The sequence below is a fragment of the Lissotriton helveticus genome, chromosome 12 (assembly GCF_964261635.1).
Source record: "Lissotriton helveticus chromosome 12, aLisHel1.1, whole genome shotgun sequence".
Taxonomy (NCBI): Eukaryota; Metazoa; Chordata; class Amphibia; order Caudata; family Salamandridae; genus Lissotriton; species Lissotriton helveticus.
Window position 1 is genome coordinate 856,866,026 of NC_136073.1, and position 22,315 is coordinate 856,888,340.

Below are 22,315 nucleotides of genomic sequence, written 5' to 3' on the forward strand. Positions count from 1 at the left end.
TCCTCTGACTTGCCTGGCACCCTTTCGCGTGCCACTTTAGGCCCCTTATATAGAACTGAATAAGCCTCGCACAGCTATGTTAATCTTCTTTTCTAATTACAAGGCACCTTAATTATGTCCAGTCTTTGATGTCAGAGTTTATGAAACTTAATGAAGTTGGCTTTTTGTTCTAATAATGCTTTAAGCAAACTATGTGGAACATGCTCTCTTTTTAGCACTTTCGTGTCCTGAATCTTTTCTTCTCTTCTTAATCCGACTTCTACTCTATTCTCTCAGTCTTTTCTCCTTCTAAATGTCCTTCTGTATAATGAAAGAGTTTTCTATAACCATTATTGCTCTTTCTTTGCTTCCCTCACTCTAACATTCCAGCCTGGAAAGACTCCTATCCAAAATCCTTCTGTCAAAGGCGATACCAACATTTTCATCCCTCTCTCTCGATGTGGTAGCAAAACAAAGCCCCTGGTCCCTGAAATGTGCTTCACGTCAAGCAGTGAGAACATAGAGCCTGTTCCCGCCAACTCTTACATAGGAGAAGATGGGACCAGTCCGCTTATCTCCTGTGCCAAATGTTGCCTCCAGGTTCATGCCAGTGAGTATCCATTATTGCAGAAACTTAAAGAATGAGCGCTCCTTTCAGCCTGTCATTGCAAAATAGGTTCACCGTACTGGAAGCATAATTTCAACTAATACTTTCTCACTCTGAGTTGCTTACTGGGACATCCAAATGTATATATAAACCCAGATTGATTAGCCTGTAATTACTAGTGGGTTTTCAAATTCTTTAGTGTAGTCAATCAGGTTACTTGTAAGCCCCCCTTATGTTATAAGGCAGCTAATGTAATTTCATTCAGTTTGCAGCTTCAAGTGAATGGCTTTGAGGCTAAAGTGGACAGCTGAAACAATGATTCAGACATCTACTTTCCAAACAAATCTCGGTCTTCCTCAGAGTACCAAAATATATATTTTGAATTGCTTTCGCCGCCCAGGTTTCAGTAACGGTAAAGACGGTGTCTGTCTCACCTACGTCACTGATGCCATCTTTGGTGACTTTACAGCAGTGGCGGCAGGTGACATTTGAAAGTGGTGAGGCGTAAAAGTTCAGGGTGAGTGCCCAGTGGTGAGTGAGCTTAGCGAGCGAGCCTGACTGCCATAAGGGGAGATCAGTGGCCCTCCTCACCATTTTTGTAATCACTCTGGCAATCCCCAGGCCAGAGCTCAGCTATCCGTGGCCTATCAGTATTCAGAAAACAGCCATTACAAAGCTTCAATAACACACTCCAGGCCATCATTAACCAGCATGTACTCCAAGGATAATCATGCGCCCCCTCCCTAAGACTGCACATCATCTCATCCCCCCCAGCCTTACATCCTCCTTGAACCGTCGGCACTCAATTCTGCATACCGCAGCCCATACATATTTTCACTAGCCTTCGCATAAACACGACTATATGCACCTCAATCTTCCCAGGATGCTGAAAAAAGCAACCGAAAATTGGTTTCCACCCTAACCAGTTTTCACCCACAAACCCAGCATACAAACCAGCATACAAAGAGCACAACACTCCGTTCAAAACACCCACATTTCACCCTCCCTGCAGTTATGACTTACTTCATTAAACACAGAAACCATCTCAAGGGCCATCCCTTGTATGCTTTTCAAGAGTACACGGACGAGTAGTGAGGTTCACCTTCCCCAAAGATACACCGAAACGTATTCGCTAATTAACACTGCATATCAGACCCAAAACACCGCACAGAAAACCACATAAAAAATTGTCACCGCCTATAAAGCATATATTGCTTCCCATCTCACAACCTCCGCACATAACACCTACACTATTAATGTCACCAAGAGCATCAAACACACTGCACGTACTCCTACCAAATGCCTTGAAAACTACCCACACAGTACTGCCCACTGTTCTTAGTAGTTAGGCTGTTCGTCAAAGAAACCCCACACACCTCCTTCCCTACACTGTAACCTATCATTTCAACTCTTCAAAATAAACGCATAGATAAACCCTTAGGACCAACACCGAGAGAGCGCCCAGTCTTTCACAATAACCCTACACGACATCCCGGTTATCCCAACGCAATCTGTTACAAAAAGCATATGTCATGCACAGCTGCAAACCCAATCCCACAGAGCCCCTCTCAGCACACCACCTTCGCAGTCGTGTCCGGCATTACCGGCGTGTGGGGGGGGCGGGGGGGGAAATGGAGTTGGCAGCGCCCCCGAGGGGATGGGGGGAGGCGGGAGGGGTTTAAGGGAAAAAAATATATATACAATAAAAGTAAAACTTACCTTCCCGAGACTCCAGACTGCTGCCGTCCTGCGTTTTGAATTTCTGCAGTGCTCGTCATCAGGAAGGCTGCAGGCAGCCTCCCTCCCCTCCACCGGAGCGTTGTGATTGGTGAGGCCGCGCCGCACCCGGAGCATTTTCGCCATGTATGCAGCATACATAGAGAACAGGGAGAGTGGGCGGTGTTGCTCGAGGGCAGGGGGTGGCTTGTCCACTGTTTTTCATACTGACTGTTTGGGCAGCCTGAGGCCGCCCAAACAGTCAGTATGAACAACAGTGGGCAAGCCACTCCCCCCTGCCCTCGAGCAGGACCGCCCACCCCCAACCAGGAACTTCAGCTTTCTCGCAGTGCGAGAAGGCAGAAACAATTGGTAGTTATTACCATTTATGTTTCTGCCTTCTCGCACTGCGAGAAAGCAGGGGGACAGCGACCAAACGGCCCTATAGAGGAGCCGCTACTGATGACATGTTATAAGAAAAGGGCCAGCAAGGGATTTTGTTCTATTATTATTTATCAGCGTAATTAGAGCCTGTTATGAAAATCAGGGATCATAAAACTGTTCTTGGTCAGTAGCTGTAGTGAATTGTTCAGACAAAAAGTCACATAAGATCTATAAATACAGTGTTACCACACTAACACAGTAAATAAACGCGAAAACCAGGATTTTATGTTGTCTGAAGATTATTATTTGTTTTCAAGACAAAAAAATATTTTTATACAAAAACAGAAAACATTTTCATAAAAAAGGGGGGTACATACAGAAGTATTAGTTAGATATTCAAGGTATAGGTTATTTCATCCTTTGATATATCTAACAAAAGTCCAAACTGCTAAACACAAGATAACATAATGATTTCAACTAAACAGAAGAAAATCAAAAGTGATACAATGAGTTACACGCAGACTTGGACTGTATAGTCGACGTTTCGGTCTTGTAAGGAATTTTTCATAAGACCATCATCAGGACAAAGAATTTCTACATACAGTAGATGACCCTTTTTTTTTTTTCTTTTTTTTTTTCAAATAGAGGTACCTCCTTTCTCTATTAAAACAAAGACAACCGCAATTCCAAGGATTTTGGTGATGAGGAACAAAGAACTTAATTCTTTTTCTAACAGGATTACTCGTGTTCTGAGTTAAAGTTATTTAGCCGGACCACTGGCTTGCAGAACCTAATTTGTTTGTGGTCCGACGCGTGCATTGCCGAGAGTGCTTCCTTTCATCGATGTGAAAATCGAATGGTTGTCCCTTCATCGATTTTCAATTATTGGATACCGTGTTGAACAATTGAAATAACTTTAGCTCAGAACACGAGTAATCCTGTTAGAAAAAGAATTAAGTTCTTTGTTCCTCATTACCAAAATCCTTGGAATTGCGGTTGTCTTTGTTTTAATAGAGAAAGGAGGTACCTCTATTTGAGAAAAAAAAGGGTCATCTACTGTATGTAGAAATTCTTTGTCCTGATGATGGTCTTATGAAAAATTCCTTACAAGACCGAAACGTCGACTATACAGTCCAATTCTGCGTGTAACTCATTGTATCACTTTTGATTTTCTTCTGTTTAGTTGAAATCATTATGTTATCTTGTGTTTAGCAGTTTGGACTTTTGTTAGATATATCAAAGGATGAAATAACCTATACCTTGAATATCTAACTAATACTTCTGTATGTACCCCCCTTTTTTATGAAAATGTTTTCTGTTTTTGTATAAAAATATTTTTTTGTCTTGAAAACAAATAATAATCTTCAGACAACATAAAATCCTGGTTTTCGCGTTTATTTACTGTGTTAGTGTGGTAACACTGTATTTATAGATCTTATGTGACTTTTTGTCTGAACAATTCACTACAGCTACTGACCAAGAACAGTTTTATGATCCCTGATTTTCATAACAGGCTCTAATTACGCTGATAAATAATAATAGAACAAAATCCCTTGCTGGCCCTTTTCTTATAACAAGTATTGCCCGAGCCCGCAAGGGTATATTGGGTTGCTCACCTCTATATCTTGGCTACTGATGACATAGCATAATTACTCAGAAAGGCAAGGTGATAATGTACTGGCATCCACTGCTCCAGGATCTCTCGAGTGACATTAAGTGCGTATGTTTATGTTGCAATCACAGCGCCCATTTACAAACCTAAAAAAACAGATAGAGACCGAGGCGGCAAAACTCCTCACCCCCATACCAAGAACTGTTCATTGCAGCAGTAATGTCAGAAAAGAAACCTGGTTGAGCGTCTACTACACTGTGCGGCTCAAACCAGATTTTCTCATAAATTATTGTCGCTGGTTTTGACATTTTATTACGTTAGCAAGGGTTTGTATAACAATCATATACAGGTGAAAAAAATGTATATAAAAAATAAGAAAGGAATATTTATATTTTAAAATATAACAATAATTCTATAACAGATATGCCCACTTGATAAATGACAAAGTGCCTATACTTGTAACTCAGAATCTATGAGCAAAACTACAAAAAGTTGCAGGTAGTTTCTAAGACGGCTGCCATGTTTTCAGCGCTATGGACTCGGTTGCAAGCACTTGTCCCTTTTCTGTGTCTTCTACTACCCTCGCCAATACAGCGAGTCAGCCTGCACGCAATTGTTAATGTAATTTCATGATTGTTAAAAGGCGATGTTTTAAAAAAAAATTTACACATGTTGATATTGATTGCGGGCCCCCATTAAACTTTTCATTCACGTTATTTTTAACACATTTTCTTAGACGCTATTCTCCGATCGCAAATACCGGACCCCAGTCAGGAACATTGTTTTAAGGTTTAGCGAAGTCACGTGACACCCTGACTAAATATACTGTCCGTACTTTTACTGGCAGGCCATTTAGTACATGACGCTCGCGTAAATGCAACAACTTTGTAAACCCATACACCGCAGAACGTTTTAATTTTGAGACGTTGGAAATTGCGCCCCCCCTGAACTCTATGAAAATGGTAAATAAGTGGCTGCCTGACATCGGAGCTCAGAGCAGCTGAAAATATTGAGTGCCTGTGTGGAGTGCTCTTAGGCAAAGGAAAAAGTAGTCCCTTTTATAGTTGCTAAAATGGGACAAGTGTAGGGCTACAAGTAATAGGGCGCTGCTCCGTGGGAGTGAAAACCAGCAGAAAGGAGGGACAAATAGGAAAGATTAACCACTTGGAAGCTAGGACTTTTAAAGGACCCTGAAAGAAACACATGAAAAGCAATTGGTGGGCTGTAAGCCAACAAAGTATATACATGTCTCGAAGAGACACGAGAAGCTCTGCCTAGGCTCAACCTAAAAATGACAGTGATAGGATTTGGAAGATGCTACCAAACATTAATTTTGCTGACTTTTGCACCAGATTTATAATTTAACTACATCGTTTAAGTATACTAGGGAGGCCAAAGAAGCAGGGACTTAATCTAAAGTTTATTACTCCAATGAACCACAATGCAGAACCAGGAATACAGATATGTAAACATTTCTTCTTCTGAGTTGATCAGGGCCATATATATTCAAGACAACTCCTGTAGAATGTGCACTGGCAGCCTGTCATTGTGAAGAGTGAAAATACACATGGCCAAGCTGGTTAAGAGAGACGAAACTTGTCTCACTTTTGGAAACATTGTCTAGATGACGCTGTCTACACCCAAGGGTAACACACTTCCCAAGTCTGTGGTTAGTGCTGCGCCCAAGTACCAGATGACCTGCATCTGCTTTGATGTCATTTGGAAGAACTGATCTACAATCCCAGGTCCATCAGCACATCCAAATTAATGTGGAGGTTCTTGTTGGCCTTTAAATCCTGAGGGGCAATTTACGCTGAAGTAGTATCATGTATTAATAAGAGCTGCCTAGCCGAAACCTGTAGAATTTCGTGTGGCCCTTGCGTAATGGGAAGGGAGTATAAACATCTAGAGAATAAACTGATGCAATCCAGTCATCCAGATTAAGGTCAGTGTGGTAGAGCCAACGTTCCAAATATTTCTCTCTTCATCCATTTGTTGGTATACTTCTGGCCTCAGATCAAACAATACTCTAAAAATTAAATGTTTTTCACCAGGATGTAGCATGAATATATGCTCTACTTCTTTTCTATGTATTGGCTGTCTTGCAACTGCTTTTTTGTAAAAGGGATTGAGCTTCCTGAACCAGCCAATCTATGGGCAAAGATCTTGACACCCTAGTTGTTGGTATGTCAGTTGGACAAGGTGTCCTATTTTGTCTCCATGCGTGACAATATCAAGTAGTAAAATATATATTTTTCTGTTCGCTAGGCACCTTTTACTATTCTTAGAGTTGCAGCTCCTGTAATGTTTTTTGAGAAAATACTTGAGGATAGTTGACCACCGTCATATCCTTTAAACTTGACGCGGGGAAATTCTTTCAGGTTTCTTAGGCCAAGTGACTTTAAAAGTTTCTCCTTCAGTCTTTATACGCTGGATATCCTCTTTGGTCAGATTTCTGGTATAAACAGACTTAAGGAAGCCAAAATATTTACATGCAGACTGCTATTTCTGAGATGCAAGCATTTATACAAAGCAGACCGCCATCTTGTGCACTGCACCCCACAGTCTACCAGTCCACCTGTGAATTCACACATCTCATATTCACACTCTCATACATGCCCTAGACATGATGAATGCCTGGGTCCCAGGATATGGGCCGTAGACAACCCTCTACTAAGGGGAGTTGGTAAGTATTCTTCACAAAGATCCTAGATTCATACCGTCCTCTCTCCTTAATTAACGTAGATGCGAAGATATATGCCAAGATCATCGCGGACAGGCTACAGCCTTTGCTGCCGATGGTGGCACTCCCTGATCAATCTGGCTTTATACCTGGCAGAGTGACGTCCCATAACCTGAGGACGATTTTTTCCGTCCTTCACTACTTGCATCCTTCTACACAAGCTGCGGTTGCGTTCCTGGATGCTACCAAAGCATTTGATTCCCTTGAATGGCCCTTCCTCTTTAGGATTCTGGGCCGTATGGGATTCAGTCCCCTCTTCATAAACTTGATTAAAGTGCTGTATGTCGCGCCTAGAGCTAGAGTAAGCATAAATGGACTTGTTTCGGAGTCATTCGCCATATCCCGCGGGACCAGACAGGGCTGTCCCTTATCCCCACTGCTATTTGCGATAGCGATGGAGCCTCTTGCCGCTCGGATTCGACAACACCATACAGCTAGAGGAATAGGGTTCAGCTCAAGAAGCCTGCTTATATCCATATACGCAGATGATGTCACGCTGTATATTCTCAATCCCGCGGTAAACCTAAACCCCCTATTGCGAGAATTTGTCCGTTTTGAAGGCTTGGCTGGGATATCCATAAACTGGTCGAAGTCTGTAGTCTTCCCTCTCACTGACGCCACGCTGGAGACACCATCGGATTACCCACTACGATGGGAAATTGAAGCTGTGAAATACCTTGGTATTTGGATAAGCCGTGATTTGCAGGAATTGTGGTCTCTCAATTTTGGGAGAGCAGTTGATTGGCTAGAGGGCAAAGTGGCTATATGGAACAAACTACCCTTATCACTGGTCGCAAGGATAGCACTGGCGAAGATGGTTGTCCTCCCCAAGTTCCTTTACTTATTCGTCAATCTTCCCATACCGTTGACAGCGCATTTTCATGCAAGAGTGCGCTCACTGCTTCTGACACTTGTATGGGCTGGTGGCCAGGCGAGAACATCTTGGGCGCTGCTTACGCTCCCACTGCGGCAGGGCGGCCTGGGTGCGCCTGACATGAAACTATATTCACTATGTGCACAGGCGCAGTTTTTACACTTCTGGGCTTTTCCCACCCCTTACCAGCCGCATGTTGCGGTGGAGATGGCTGCGGCGGCCCCATCCCCTCTAAACGTAACGTTATATGGCAAGGTGTCTCGCCCTTCAAAAGATGTGGACACGGTAGAACTACTTCGCTGGACGTGGTGCGAATTGCGCAACAGAGCCAGACTACCCGTACTATATGCGCCAGCGATCCCGCTACGGGGAAACCCTATGTTACCCTGCTTGTGTGTGGGCGGCGGCACAATTAAGCTTCAAGGGCAGACACTACACACGTTTGCTGACCTGTACCCTAATGGCACCTTTCGAGACCTGGACACACGAGGGGGGGAACACCCGGAGTCATTTTCTGACTTACTTTTATACCACTCACTGAAGGCGTCCTGTAAAACGATGTGGCCTCAGTTCCCTGAAGAACCGCCGCAACTTGTGGCCCTTCAAAATCTGCTTTCGAGACCCTCCCCCAAAAAACTTGTGTCCCGATTGTACAACTGTATGCAGGACAAGTCCCCCGTCATAGTGCCCCCATCAATGCGGGCTTGGAGTGCAGACCTCGAGGAGCCCCTTACAGAGGAGCAGTGGGAATTCTGCTGTGGTCAACTTACGATGTTGTCGCCCAATTACAGGCTGCGATTAGTACATTTTAAGTTTTTGCACAGGTATTACCGAACGCCGTTATCACTACAGCGCATGGGTCTCAGGGAAGGCTCTGACTGTTGGAAATGCGGCCGTGAAAGTGCCGTGAAAGTGCCTCCTTTATACATGTGGCTTGGAGGTGCCCGAAACTGGAGCAATACTGGCTGGACATTTTCACTGCTATTAACCAGATACTTCATAGGTCTGACACACCGACCCCGCTACTGGGGCTGCTGGGCTGGGTTCATGACACATTACCCGCACACAGAAAACTGCATGCGATACTGCTCCTTTATGCTAAGCGACAGGTGGCGGTGCACTGGGGTAGGCGACTGACTCCTTCGTTTGCTGCATGGGTTCGAGATGTGACATACGGAAACACACAGCTTGAGCGATACTGGGAATTGATGCCCTCCGCTTCCAGACCTAGAGACATCTGGGAGCCCTTTACGCAGTGGACGCGGGAACGCGCATCCTCTCCTGACTCTATACAATCGCTAACAGGAGCGATATCCGATGATATGGGATGACCCCACTTTCCCTGCAGCTACACTCCTCTGCGACAGCATGCCTTGGGGGGTGGCTACATCTTCTATGGGTGCTCTGGGTATGAGGTGGTCATGCGTGTCTGGGGCCTATTCTGCGTCGCCTGGACACTGTACCTTCTCCCCCCCCCTCCTGCACGAGTGGTCCCCTCCTCCCCCCCTCCCCGCGCTTCCATGGCCCCCTTTGCTATATTGACTGCTGATTATGCCGGTGGGATCGCTAGGCGTCGCCCCGCCCAAAGACATTATACTTACTTACACCTGACCTAACGCCCGTATGTGGGTTTATCCTCTACAACAGAGTTTGGTTTTATCTATGTTTTTTTCTTTTTAGTGAGGGTGGGGGAGGGAGGGTGGTAGGAGAAATTGGTGGATAGACATTCCTTGAATTGAAACATGCGGCTTTGAGATCCTTAGACATTCATATATATGCGGGTGTCCTGTACTCCTTTTCATTGCTAGCTACCTGCTGCATGCCTTTCTACCGACAAATGTCACCTTCAATGTTTTTCTGCTGTTATATGTGCTCACTGTCGATGCTTAAGAGATGCTGCTACAGTTTGTCCATTGCATGCTATGGACTATTAAACATCCTTGCTGTTGATTTACTGTTTGATAGCGGCCTGCCTCAGGGATGTCGGCACGACGCTGTATAACTGCATTTTGATATCAATAAAAAAGTAAAAAAAAAAAAAAAAGTATTCTTCACAAAGGGGTACAAGTGTTGAAATAAAATGGCTGTACTTTACTAACATCATGCTGCCACCAGTACCAGTCACCTTCATAGCATAGATTCATGAGGAAGTACCCATCTTCACTGAGAAAGGTGTTACAAGTTATGTATCAGCAGACATTTGAGCACCACCCTGATGGTAACAAAACCAAAATAAGACATGGAGAACTCCAATGGGCTTGCAAATGTGTTGATATTACTAGGGCCAACACACAGGCCAGGAACACCCTTCCAAGCAGGGCAGTACAGGTTCACCAAGCAGTAGCCGTACAGGCAAACTTGAGTCTTAAATACAGTCAGAGTTGCTTGGCATTATATAAAGTTTTGGAATATTTTACAGGGTCTCTCTGAAACAGATTGATAAATATACAATACTGTAACCGATTTAAAAATGCTTAGTACAATACATCTTTTGGTTATTTTCTTCTAAATATTTCTAATGAGAGAACAGAAATGATTTACTGTATATCTAAAAAAAGAAAATGTTTAGTTTAGTTTGCTTTACCTTATCAGATTGGGGACCTAGGTCAAATATCAGTCCAGTGTTTGTAGTGTGTGGTTTTAGAGTTGAAGATGTTGCTTGGATTTGCAGCTTGGGTGATTAACCTGAAGTTGAAATTGAAGACCTGCATTTTTGGGAGCCGAAAGACAGTTGGATCATGCGCTTGCCTCTTGTCTTTTTTAGGCTGTTACGGGATACAACCAGATAGGGTGAGAGTGAACTGGACCTGTTCCCGATGCTCAGTGAAAGCTTGGACAGCTGTAAGTATCTGATCCATTCTCACTTGAATCAGAAAAGACATCTGGGCAGAGAAGAGTGACTGTGCTGGACCAAGAGTGGGCTTCAAATTCAGGGGCAGGATCAGTAAAGACATTTATGTCAGGCTGGCAGTTCTTTTTATTTGGCTTTGAACTTCTAAGAACAGCAACCTTGTCAAATTAAAGTAGACTGCAGTTCCAGTTATCATAAAAAGTATGTTTACATCAAGGCCAAGAGAAACAGCCATACCCTGGGTAATTGTGGTGAGCTTGAAGGATTTCCAAGTTTTAATATACATTTTGTTGCCACAGGATTGCTGTCTGTGTAATCTCAGAGGGGGAGCACTGCAGATGACCACGGACAAACGGTGAGTGTTACAAAGTGATAGTTAATATTCGCAGGTGAAAAGGGCTAGGACCCCTCACCTCCATCCCCCATTTCCCTCATGTGTTATATGCAGTGCCTTGTTGACATCTTTGTCCTCGTCTGATGCATCACTCATGTACTAAACTGGCCAGAGCTGATTATTTCATAAACTGCACCTCCTTGCTCACAATTGATGTTAAGGATTTATTAAGGTCATTTTTTTAAATCTCTTTATTCGACCCTATTAATGAGTTAATTATTTGACAGTACTGACTGGAACGTATAGAAATTCTGCAAGCCTGAAACTTTTCAGAACCATCCGTCAGCAACATGGTTCTGATTTATTTATTATGTTCTTTTCCATGTGCCAAGTAAGAATCAAGTAATTCCTTTAACCCAATAATGGAAAGGTATTGAGAACTCTGCAGGCATATAGAGTATTAACCCAAAAAAGTGTTACTGAAAGCATGTTACTTATTCTTCTGATGGATACTTCTAACAGCAAATTTCTCAGCTTCTGAATTTGTACAAAGAAATGCCCTCCCAAAGAAGGTGTGTCTGAGGAGTGGACTTATACCAGAAGTACTGCCAGCCCCACTAGCAAAATGGTCCGCACCGTGAACCGGATAATCTATCAGTAGTGCCTGTTAGAAATATGGATGAAAGCCCATTTAGCTGGCTGGTAGATGTCAATAATAGAAACCCTCAAAGCCAAGCCTCTTGTCTCAGCCTTCAATCTTGAGAAATGGGCTCCAAGGCTTTAAGAATCCCTTTTCAGCTAAAGCATAACACAGATGCAGACTACAATCCACTAGGATACGGTTTCCTTCTGGACCGTCTTTCACTTCTCACACCGGTGAAGTCAATAAACAGCTGATCACAGCGGTATTCGTTAGTCCTATCAATACAGAAACTAAGGCCATACCAGGATCGCCTTCTTCTTGGACGAATGAGCTGGAGAGAAGGACATGGAAGGGAGATACTAATTTCAGGAAAAGGGCTGCACAAATCTTAGTTATCAGTTTGTAAAGAAAGAAATCAAATACAGAGGTTAAACCAACAAGGCCTGAAGCTTACTCGTGTGATGTGCAAAAGTTATTGCAATGACAAAAACATACTTCGAGGTAGGAAGCTGTGGACTGCATATATAGAGTGGCTAAAACAGCATAACATTGAGAAGGTCAAGAAGAGGAAAATTATGTGAAAGCCCTTTTAGAAAACTCATCACACAGGTGGTTGAATTAACAAGAGCTGATAAGACAAACAAAAAGTATTGATAAGTTCTCGCTAACCTTGCCCACAACATGGTTGCTGGGCCAAACACAATATTTTTTTTGTTTTTTAAGTCCTATTTTCACCCGAAAGGTCTAAATATGCTTCACCTTACTCGGGCAATAGCTTGAGCCGAATGACATAAATATATTGACTTGGTGGAAGGTGGCATCGAGCCAGAATGACATCCACCACTTCTGCTAGGCCAGCCCGTCTCGGATGGTTCCACTCAAAGTCCACACATTAATGTGTACATCACTAAGGTTTGGATGGAGGACTTTACCCTGTTACTGGGACGGAAGGATCATCCCAAAAGGGAGGTCTGATGTTCTGGATTATAAATTCCCGACCCTCTGAGGACATCAGGATGACCTTTGCTTGGTACCACCTGAGTTTTTTCAGTACAGAGCCAAAGTTGTACCAAAGTCACAGTGTGTCTCCTTTTGACCCTGAAGATGGAAACTCAAGTGCCCTGTGCACACCCTATTGGACAAAGATTCCTTTAGCTACCTTCAGCTGTAGATGCCACTCATGGTGTTTGCCCTGGTGATGAGGGAACATGCTTAGCAAGTCACATTGCGAAATTCTGTTGGGCCTCGCCTCAAAGCGTTTGATCCCACACTGCCCTGCTTGTTGCTCTGTACTTTTAATAATACTGCTAGAACTGGTCAACTAGGGAGGCTAACCCAGAAAACGTGCAGTAAAACCGCTATTCTTAAATTTCTCCAAGGTAAGTTGGCGTTATCACAAAGAACCAATCCCAATCAAAGGGTATAGTCAACAAAGTGTGAACATATCAAGAAAATTAGGTTTGAGTGCACCCAGACTTGCCTGCAAACAAAGAGTATGTTTCCTGTACCGTGGGAAAGAAAAGAGTTAATTGAATCAAGGCAAGATGTTAAAATATGTTTGGCTGTATCCTGACCATATTTAACGGTTTGTGTTGGAAAATGGAAAAACGTGCTCGGTAATGCCAAAAGAACCTTCCGTGTCATTTGCAAGTCAGAAGACATGGAGTGTTTAAAGAACAAGCTGCCGGAAGAGGCTACTTTAATAACTAGCACATCATTATGTTTTAACTTAGTATCCAGAGAAGTTGGGAGCACCAGAGACTAATTTAACATAAATGCCTGTACCACAAGATTATCAGGAGTAGGGTACCGCACCAGACGTTTAGGGTCCACAGTTCCCAGTCTACCTCATATAACAATTGGATGGATAACTACAGGGGCCAAAAAGGCCTTGGCCCAGGCTGCCAATATAGGGTCAACCAGAACATTGCTGAAAGGCAAATGGGGCTCAGAAGTACAGGGCTCAGGCTGAAGGATCTCATTAAACATATTAGCTATTGCTTCCTCAGGCCAAAGGGATAGTTCAAACAGTACTACAGCTCCTAAGGACTACTTCAAAGGAAAAGCTCTCCTTAATCGAGTCGAATCTGGAGATGTAAATCTTAAGAACCAAATCAGAATAAAGTGGAGGGAGATAATTGTCCACTTCCTCAATCATAATGCAGAACCTCGTGCGGCATTAGAATTGCGTCAAAGCTGAAAATGTTTTCCATCCTCTTGAATTATGGATACCACTGAGAAAGGGGGAGCAGCAGGGAAGCTCATCTTTGACACATGGTTGAGATTTAGGGATCGTATATGCAGCATGGGAGGAAATCTTACCAATAAAGCATCCAAATCAAACACTGGTGCTGCTGCACCCAGTAGACGTGCCACTTGTGGTGCAGATGGCCTAACAATAGGTGAGGTCGTCTGCAAAGTGGCAGAAGCACAGCCGGTAGTGGAAGGGACAAACTTTGAGCAGCATCAGCCAGTCGCAGCGGACGGTCTGCGGGCAGAGGTACCACTGGAGATCGAGATGGTTACATGGGGCTGTACAGCGCACCAGATGCCACCAAAGCAATATAGAAGATCTGCAGAATAGCCTCCTTTAAAACCATGTTTGTGTGGAGTCGACATTGGACTGAGGAATTTGTGGTGCCCTGATTCAAGATTCAGAATGGGTACCATGAAAGGTTCATCCAGTCTTCTTTATCGCCCTCGGGTACATAAGAGCGCATTTGCCACAAACCTTTGGAGCTGGGTTTTGCTGACAGACATCAGGCAAAATTCTTGCTTGTCAGTGACGACATGTACATCTGACAAACATAGCAAGTTTGGAAACCGTAGGTAACTTTTGGTGGTGACATCAATGCTACACTGCTGGATTACATTTTTGTAGTCTGGTACAGTTTCCAGAGAAACTGCAGAAATAAACGCAATTTCTTTACAACGCAGTCGTTACAACAGTCACGTTGTTACCACGTGTGCCATTACATCGCAAGTCGTATCAACGACTTGCTGTAGGGGGCTTGCACCACCAGGGAATTTGTTGGATTTTAAATCCAACACCTTTCCTGCTGTTGCACAAATTGGCGTAGGAATAGTAATTAATACTATTCCTAAGTCCAGCGCAACCCCTGCAGCAAGTCGTTGAAACGACTTGTGTTGTAATGGCACGCGTGGTAACAATGCAGTCGTTGTAACGACCGCGTTGTAAAGTCATGCGTTAAGAATGTATGCGATGTAACGTCATACATTCCCAAAAAACGTATGCCAGCAGGCAGGGGTGGTGTCTAGATTTTAGCTAAGAGTAGTTATGTCTGGAGGCCACTATCACAGTCTACTGGCATCCATTAGCTATTGTAAGATTTTCCAGATGAGGAGGATTTAAAAGATGAGTTATATGCAGATAGAAATATCCATCAGAAAATTCATATTTTTAACACTCGTGACTGGCTCTGCAAGGCGGTAGGGCATGGGAACAGCCACCAACAGATGTTATTAGTGGCATGCTTTCAAGTGCTAAAACTTAATACTATTATGGCCTATTAACCCCATCAGCGCGAAGCGTTTTCCCGCTGTGCGCTAAAGATGAGCAAATACCGCGTTACATGACGAGCTCAGCTCGTCATGAGCGTACGACAGGCGTACCTCATGACGAGCTGAGCTCGTCATGAGCGTGGAAGGGGTTAATAAACAGCCGTTCCTATGCTGAGACTGGGGAGCTCACATATGGGAATAAAAGAGAACAAAAATAGCAGAATTGAATGTAATACTGGCTAAAACGCCTAGAATGGTTGAAGGTGACACAAAACAAGGGGCATCTTGGCCGCACAGTACTCGCCAGTCTTGATCATCTCTTAAAGGCAGGCATGCTTGTAGTATAGTTTATCACAGATCAGCATTACTATTGGGTGGCTGGCACGACCGAGGAATACTTATCAAACGCCTGGACCTGTTAAAGGCGGTTGACATGGGTATGGGTCAGACTTGTGCTCCGCTTCTGTAATGCTGGCACTGCTGGGTCAGATTCTGCCATGTCACTGAAGAATAGTAGAGCTGGACAGCCCTTTCACAGTCACTTCTGAAAGGTTTGCATGGCCATGATTAGTGATGTTAGTCTTGCATGAAAAATAGCAACCGTTTTGAGGTGGTGTTAGCAACATCCCATGCACCCTTCTGAGTTGCTCCACCCCAGAACGACTATATTACACTGTGTAAATTAAGCAAACAAGAAAACAGATATATTAGTTGAGCACAATTTACTAAAGGAACCCTTTGGCGCTAATGACCAATAATTTACATTTCCTTCCTAACTCAATGGTACTCCTTTTATTAACCTCAGGCTGAGTGGAACAACTGTATCCATGGTGTTAAAGACAGATACTTGCAGTGGGTTCATCAGTCCACTGAGCCGCCACACCCAGATTAATGGGATATTTTGACAAGTCAAAAACCTGTGCCTAACATCCGTATTTTAGTCGTTAAAAAACAAGGTTAAATGGAGAAGCGATGGGTCTAGTAACTGTTACTCAATCTGTAGGTCAAGTGGCTGTTTCATTTTTCAGATGTTGAAGGTTATAAGCAAGGTCTGAGGCATGTGGAGACCGCTTAAGCAGGAGACACTTTGCCAGGAGTTGCAACCTCAGCAATAAAATGAATTAAACACCCATTACTAAGCCATTAAACTTCTGGTCTCCAAATTTTCTGATTCAGTGCATTTATCTGTAGGTGGGTCCATGTGATCTGTGCTATTGCTGTACCGGAAGTCAAGTTCGTCAATGTGCTAGAGCGACATCCCGTGGATGTTAGTGCTGTCCCAGAGGAAAGGTGCAAATTGGTAAGAATAAAACTCCTCTGATTATTGTCTGCTAGTTCTTTTATTCGTTGGATGAAGCGTAACATGAGTGGATGTTGGTCAGATTCCCATGGGTGTGAAAATATAGTAATGCCATTTGTGAGCAGAGCTTCACTTAAAGAAATTTTCAAAAGGTTGGGATCATTTATGCCTTTCTTAGTTGTGTAGGTGTTGGCTCTTACGTATCTAGTCAAAAAACAGGTAAAATGAGTAAAACTCTATAATCAAAGCCTAAACCTTTTGTACACTTGCATAACAGAGTAAATCAGTTTCGTTGAAAAAACAAACAAGATACAGAGAACTGGGGATCTGCGCTAGTTGCTTTTATCACTTATTCAGGTAAGAAGAACAAGAACTTCTACAAGGAGACGGTACCTTGTGTAATAATAGAAGACCTAAAGTCGCCTCTAAAATTAAGGCGTTGGAGAGGACTTTATTTCTGAAAATGTCTAACCCCCCCCCCCCCCACCCACCCACCCAAGGTTACTTGGGTGATCTGATGTGGGTATATTAAGATACCAGCAGTCTCTGTAAGTATGTTTTATCTGCCATGCATCTCTTGACATTTGCCATGTGGCCCTGCCCCTTTATAATACTGCTTTGGTTATGGAAACATTCACTGCCATCTTTTGGCTGCGGAAAGAAGATCAACATGGTCCACACACCTTTTTGGAAGCTGTAAAGTCCAATTTCTTCAGGCGATCATTATGAAGCACAGCCAAGATGTCCACATATGATCCTAACAAACTATAGCTGTTTTTTTAGTACATAATGAGCATAGTTCCACATCTTGGAGCTCAACACTGTGGCGGCTACAAAAGACAAAGGTGATATGAAGTAAAAAAATGTCATGGAAAGAAATACTTTGATTTGTTAACTATTGTCATTTGATAGTCAAATCCTTTGTACATCCACACCGGTTTCTTTCTAAGTTGTTTTTTATATAGCTTTTCAGAGTTTACCTATTTAAGTACTATGCAGTGCATTTCAGGAGGTAAGACAACTTTAGAAGGAAAAGCAGCATTTTAAAAGAAAATGAAGTGAAAAAATGCTCTATAGTAAATTAAACAAAACAATTTTTAAATTACATTTATGCTCCAAAGTATGGACCTTTCTTAAAGCATGTTAATGTAAAAAAAAAAAAACTTCCTAGCTGTACTTACGAGTATTGGTGTCCGGAGTGGTTATTCAGAAATCTTAGTAATATCTTGCAAGCATATCTTCCAAGACATTAATTGCTGCGAGGTGGTAAAAGTGACTTTTTCTTTAAGAATTAGTGTTTCTTTTTTTTTTTTTTTTTATTGAAAAGAAACAGACATACAGAAAAACAAACCAAACCTCACAAGGCAGAAACATAATAATACATTGTCGTGGGTCCGTGCAGGCAGAGCTCAAAGGCAAAATGAACACAAAGCATTCGGATAGGACGGGGACAGGGGCGGACAAGGAAACAAGCGGAGTTATTGACCATAGATGACGAGAGAATGCCAATCAGGGGGACGAAGACACATCAATGGTTACATCCTGTGGGGGAGTACATATATTACCACGATAAGCGTTCCATTGGGACCATATTCTACCCCATTTCCTGGGCCGTGCCCGGGAAAGGTATACAGTCTTCTCCCGGAACATGCACCAGTCCATGTTTTCTTTCCACTTGGATAAGGTAGGTGGTCTATGTGAACCCCAGAGCTGGGCAATGTCCCTCTTCGCGACCATATTTCCGAGGGTCGCCCATATGACCTGTGCTGAGCTGTAGTCATTAGGTTCCCAGACATTCAGCAAACAACGCCTGGCCTCGGGCAGCAGGGACACACCTGTGACAGTTTCCATGACCTCATGTACTCGGGACCAGAACCGAACAATCTCCGGGCATTCCCACAATATGTGGAGAAAGGAACCAGACATCCCACAGCCACGTTTACATAATCCATCCAAGGAAAAACCCATTCGAACCAGACAAGGCCCAGTTACATACACACGGTGAAGTATCTTAAGTTGGACGAACCTCAAACGAGCAGGAATGGCAACTTCCTTGGGCGAGGACAAAGCAGATTGCCAGTCCTCATCGTCCAATTCAAGTCCGTCCGCACAAAGAATTAGTGTTTCTTAACGTATTATTTAGAATCAAAATGTTAGGTCACACACACAGTGGACTGTATCTTTAAGAAACTTGAAATAAAACTGCTGGTTTGTTTGGAATCCGGGGAGGACTGAGAAGCATCAATATCCTAAGTATGTCTCAAGTGTGCTTTTAGATTGTTCTTAAGCCTCACAAAGTCTTTGATGCTTCTGACTGGTTTGTGCAGTGCATGTCTGGCCCACAACTTCCTGTGGAAAGGGACACTGATCTGATCATTTACAGATACACACCCAAACATAATTACTTTAAAAACAAAAAACATCTCTGGCAAACATGTACAGCAGTTGTTCTTAACCTGTGGGTCCACGGCTGCTTAATAAATGTAGAAATATTAACAGATCAATCAAGTGTATATAGGTAAAGAAGCAACATGTCAAACTGGAAAATTCAAAACGTCTTGTAAATGGGAAAGAATTTGAAACTGGAGCTAAAAACAGAGTTAGTACCCTCAGAACGATTCATGGGGGCAGAGCAAGTGCATCAAACAGAATATAGTATGGATGATGAGTGACCTCAGTTGATGACCTCAGTTGAATTTAGAAAAGCCCCAACCATCCCATAGAAATGTAATTTTGATTATTTTTATATTTGTCGATTACATTAAAAAAATTATAATTTGTGTGTTTGATGCATGCTTGCTTCTGTTTTTCTTGTGTATTGTTTTGTAGTTCAAATCATCAAAAATGCTTAGACCTGGGGTTCCCGACTTCCAGGAATGACTCAGCTGGAGTACCCAGATTCCAATAATGATGGGAGCGGGACCCGGGTTCCAGTAATGATTAAGTGGGGGTCCATAGAAGTTATAATGCTAAGAACCACTAATGTATAGCATTCACTTGTGTTATTTTGTTCTCCTCAGCGATGTGTATACTGCCAGAAGCACATGAAACGGGGCTCGGGCGCGTGCATCCAGTGTTCTGTTCCATTGTGCTCTACCTCTTTCCACGTCACCTGCGCCCATACTGCTGGGGTCTCCATGGAGCCTGATGATTGGCCATATGTTGTGTCCATTACCTGTTTCAAGCATAAAACAGTCAATCAGAAGGTGAGTAGAAATCAGTGGGGAATTTGTCAAATCGGCATTCGCCTCCACAGCATGAGGTGGTTTCCTTGTATTTCATGTTTGTGATGGGAATTTGCAATTATGCTCAGTCCTTCAGTTTTTATCGTGGGTCTTGCCATTGCTGCTGCTCTATCTCCATAAATTATGTAGCTTACACAGGATGATTTCTTTCCTTTGAGTCTTAGAGGTTTAAGTCCAACTAGCATGTAGAATAGCACAATTACATTCTTCCCTGAAATTGCGAGGGCCCCAAAATGTACAATAAACATTCTCCCCATTCACAGATCTGTCCTGACCTTTACTCCCACCTGTAGGCTTGGATACATTAAGCTTTCCTACATGTTTTGGGACACTTGTTCTTTTCTGAGCTCACTTTGAGTGGGAGCAGGTTGTAGAGTTCTTAAGGGAATAACAATCACGTCATAATAACACTGCTAAGGCAAAAGAAGACGGAAGAGGTTTACCTTAGCTACAACTGTAGATGAGCATCTTTTAAAGCCCAGGGCAAGTTATTTGTGGATATTAACTTGAAATGTAGATGTATTGATGGGATTTAGAATGAAAGTAGAACGTTAAAAAGATGTTTTTACAACATCACTACATAAATTAAAGAAAAAATACAATAGATACTTTGGAGCAACACAGGTATCTGCAAAACATTTAGAAGTTAGGGGGCTTTTCCACTTTTAAAACTTAGATGTAACAACCATAGTTTTAACAACTCATATTTAATATACTAGACATTGTAAACAATTAAGGTACTTAGTGTCTGCAACATTCTTTCTGATGTACATGTAATCTTGAATTAGATTCCTCATATGATCCTTTCCTTGTATCTGACCCGAACAGAGTTTTTTTGTTAGCTGTTGTGATTCAACTGTGTGCTACTTTAGTCAGGATACACAAGGTACCCATTGTAATCTACAAAGTGGTTGGGTATGATCAAATGCACCACTAATGCCACCACTTTGTCAATTCCTTACAGAGGTTAGCATTGAAATAAAGATTCAGCCAGGGAAAACAATACAATCAGAAACTATAAAAACAATTAAGCACCTCAAAAGAGGGGAAGTAGTAGGATGAGGTGAAAGCTTAAAGCAATGTTACCTATTTATCAGCAAGAACATTTCCAAAAGGAAAGGCTATTTTTCTTGAACGTATACTACTACTCGCAGATTCCGCTTATGAACCACTCCTAGAGCAACTTTACACAAGGAGGCAGGGCTGGGTATTACTAAGAGTTAACTTTTCATCCCTAAAGCTCTAATGGACCTCTCTGGCAAACTGAGATTGGATTCATTTTAATGTTTAACTGCCTGTAAAAGCTTGAGAGGTAAGTATTGGCTTCACAAATGACACACACCAGGACTCCAAGAGCTGACGTTTCAGCATTTACCCCTGCAGAGTGAGCTCAGATTACCTTTTGCAGGATTCTTAATAGAGAGCGCATAACATTCTTAGTGAGAGACTCGCCTGGAAAGTGCTTGCTTTTGTACTGCCTAACTAACCCAGTTATGCCTATCAATGCAGAATAAAGGTGCAAGGAGCAAGCGCGCCCAATTTGGAAAAACAATTGGTGATCTGTTTGTGAGCCGCAGCTCTTCATTTGGGTTTCCTAGGCATCAGAGTATTGCGGAGTGCTGTGGGCCCAGATACTTAAATAACAGTTGAACACCATTTCTTTGGGTCCTAAACTAAATAAAGGAATCTTACCTGATCCATTTACCTGATGATGTAACACGGACAGGTCACCAGCTTTTACCTCAGAACATGTCTGTCCCGATGAAGACCCAACCACAATTAATAACAAAACGGGTCGAAACTTTGAACGCTACGCAATCAAATGCTCGATTGAATGAGGTTACAAATAGAGCTAACAGAGTTAACCATTTGCTGTTGAACATTTGGTTTGCTATATTCTGTGTTTACATTTGTTTATTTATTTATTTAACATTTGTATGGCGCGACAAATCATCCCCAAGCGGTTCTCACGGTGCCTAGCAGCAGGAGAACCAACCACTTAAAGCACATCACCTTCACGAGGACTGCACCATAATAGGTCACTTCCTGGAACACCCTTATTCGATACATTGACATGTTCTGTTTATGAATAAAGATTTATTTTTAACTTTTAAACTGGAGGGCCTTTTTTTGTGCCATTTTTTGAGCACAAAGATGACCATATTGAGCCTCTGTTCCAGTAATAATTTACTGTACAGAATTATTTCCCGACAGAATTCTCATGATATATTCTTGATCACTGCAGTTGAACAATGAAGGCTGGAGCTGAACCAGGTGCCAAGGCTCCCTGGGAGGCAAAAAGGTTTGCATATTATGTTGTTGGTAATGGTTTTAAGACGAATATACCACGTTACATCGCAGGCATTACAACGCAGGTCGTTACAACAACTTGCGCTGGAGGGCGCTGGACTTAGGAATAGTATGATTTACTATTCCAACTCCAGTCTACGTACAGTAGGGAAGGTGTTAGAATAGTAACTCATACTATTCCCTAGGTTAGAGCGC

The 22,315-nt window shown here is 42.7% G+C and overlaps 1 protein-coding gene across 2 annotated transcripts in view; it reads left to right on the plus strand.

Annotated features, from left to right (window-relative positions):
• Positions 1–22,315, plus strand: part of KDM4B (lysine demethylase 4B) — a 374,991-nt gene that overhangs the window by 280,194 nt on the left and 72,482 nt on the right. For both annotated transcript variants that reach the window (XM_078669809.1, XM_078669808.1), the window contains exons 16-20: positions 370–589; positions 10,680–10,756; positions 11,066–11,121; positions 16,457–16,565; positions 19,586–19,771. In XM_078669809.1, coding sequence (XP_078525935.1) covers positions 370–589; positions 10,680–10,756; positions 11,066–11,121; positions 16,457–16,565; positions 19,586–19,771 — 648 coding nt within the window. The remainder of the gene's footprint in view (positions 1–369; positions 590–10,679; positions 10,757–11,065; positions 11,122–16,456; positions 16,566–19,585; positions 19,772–22,315) is intronic.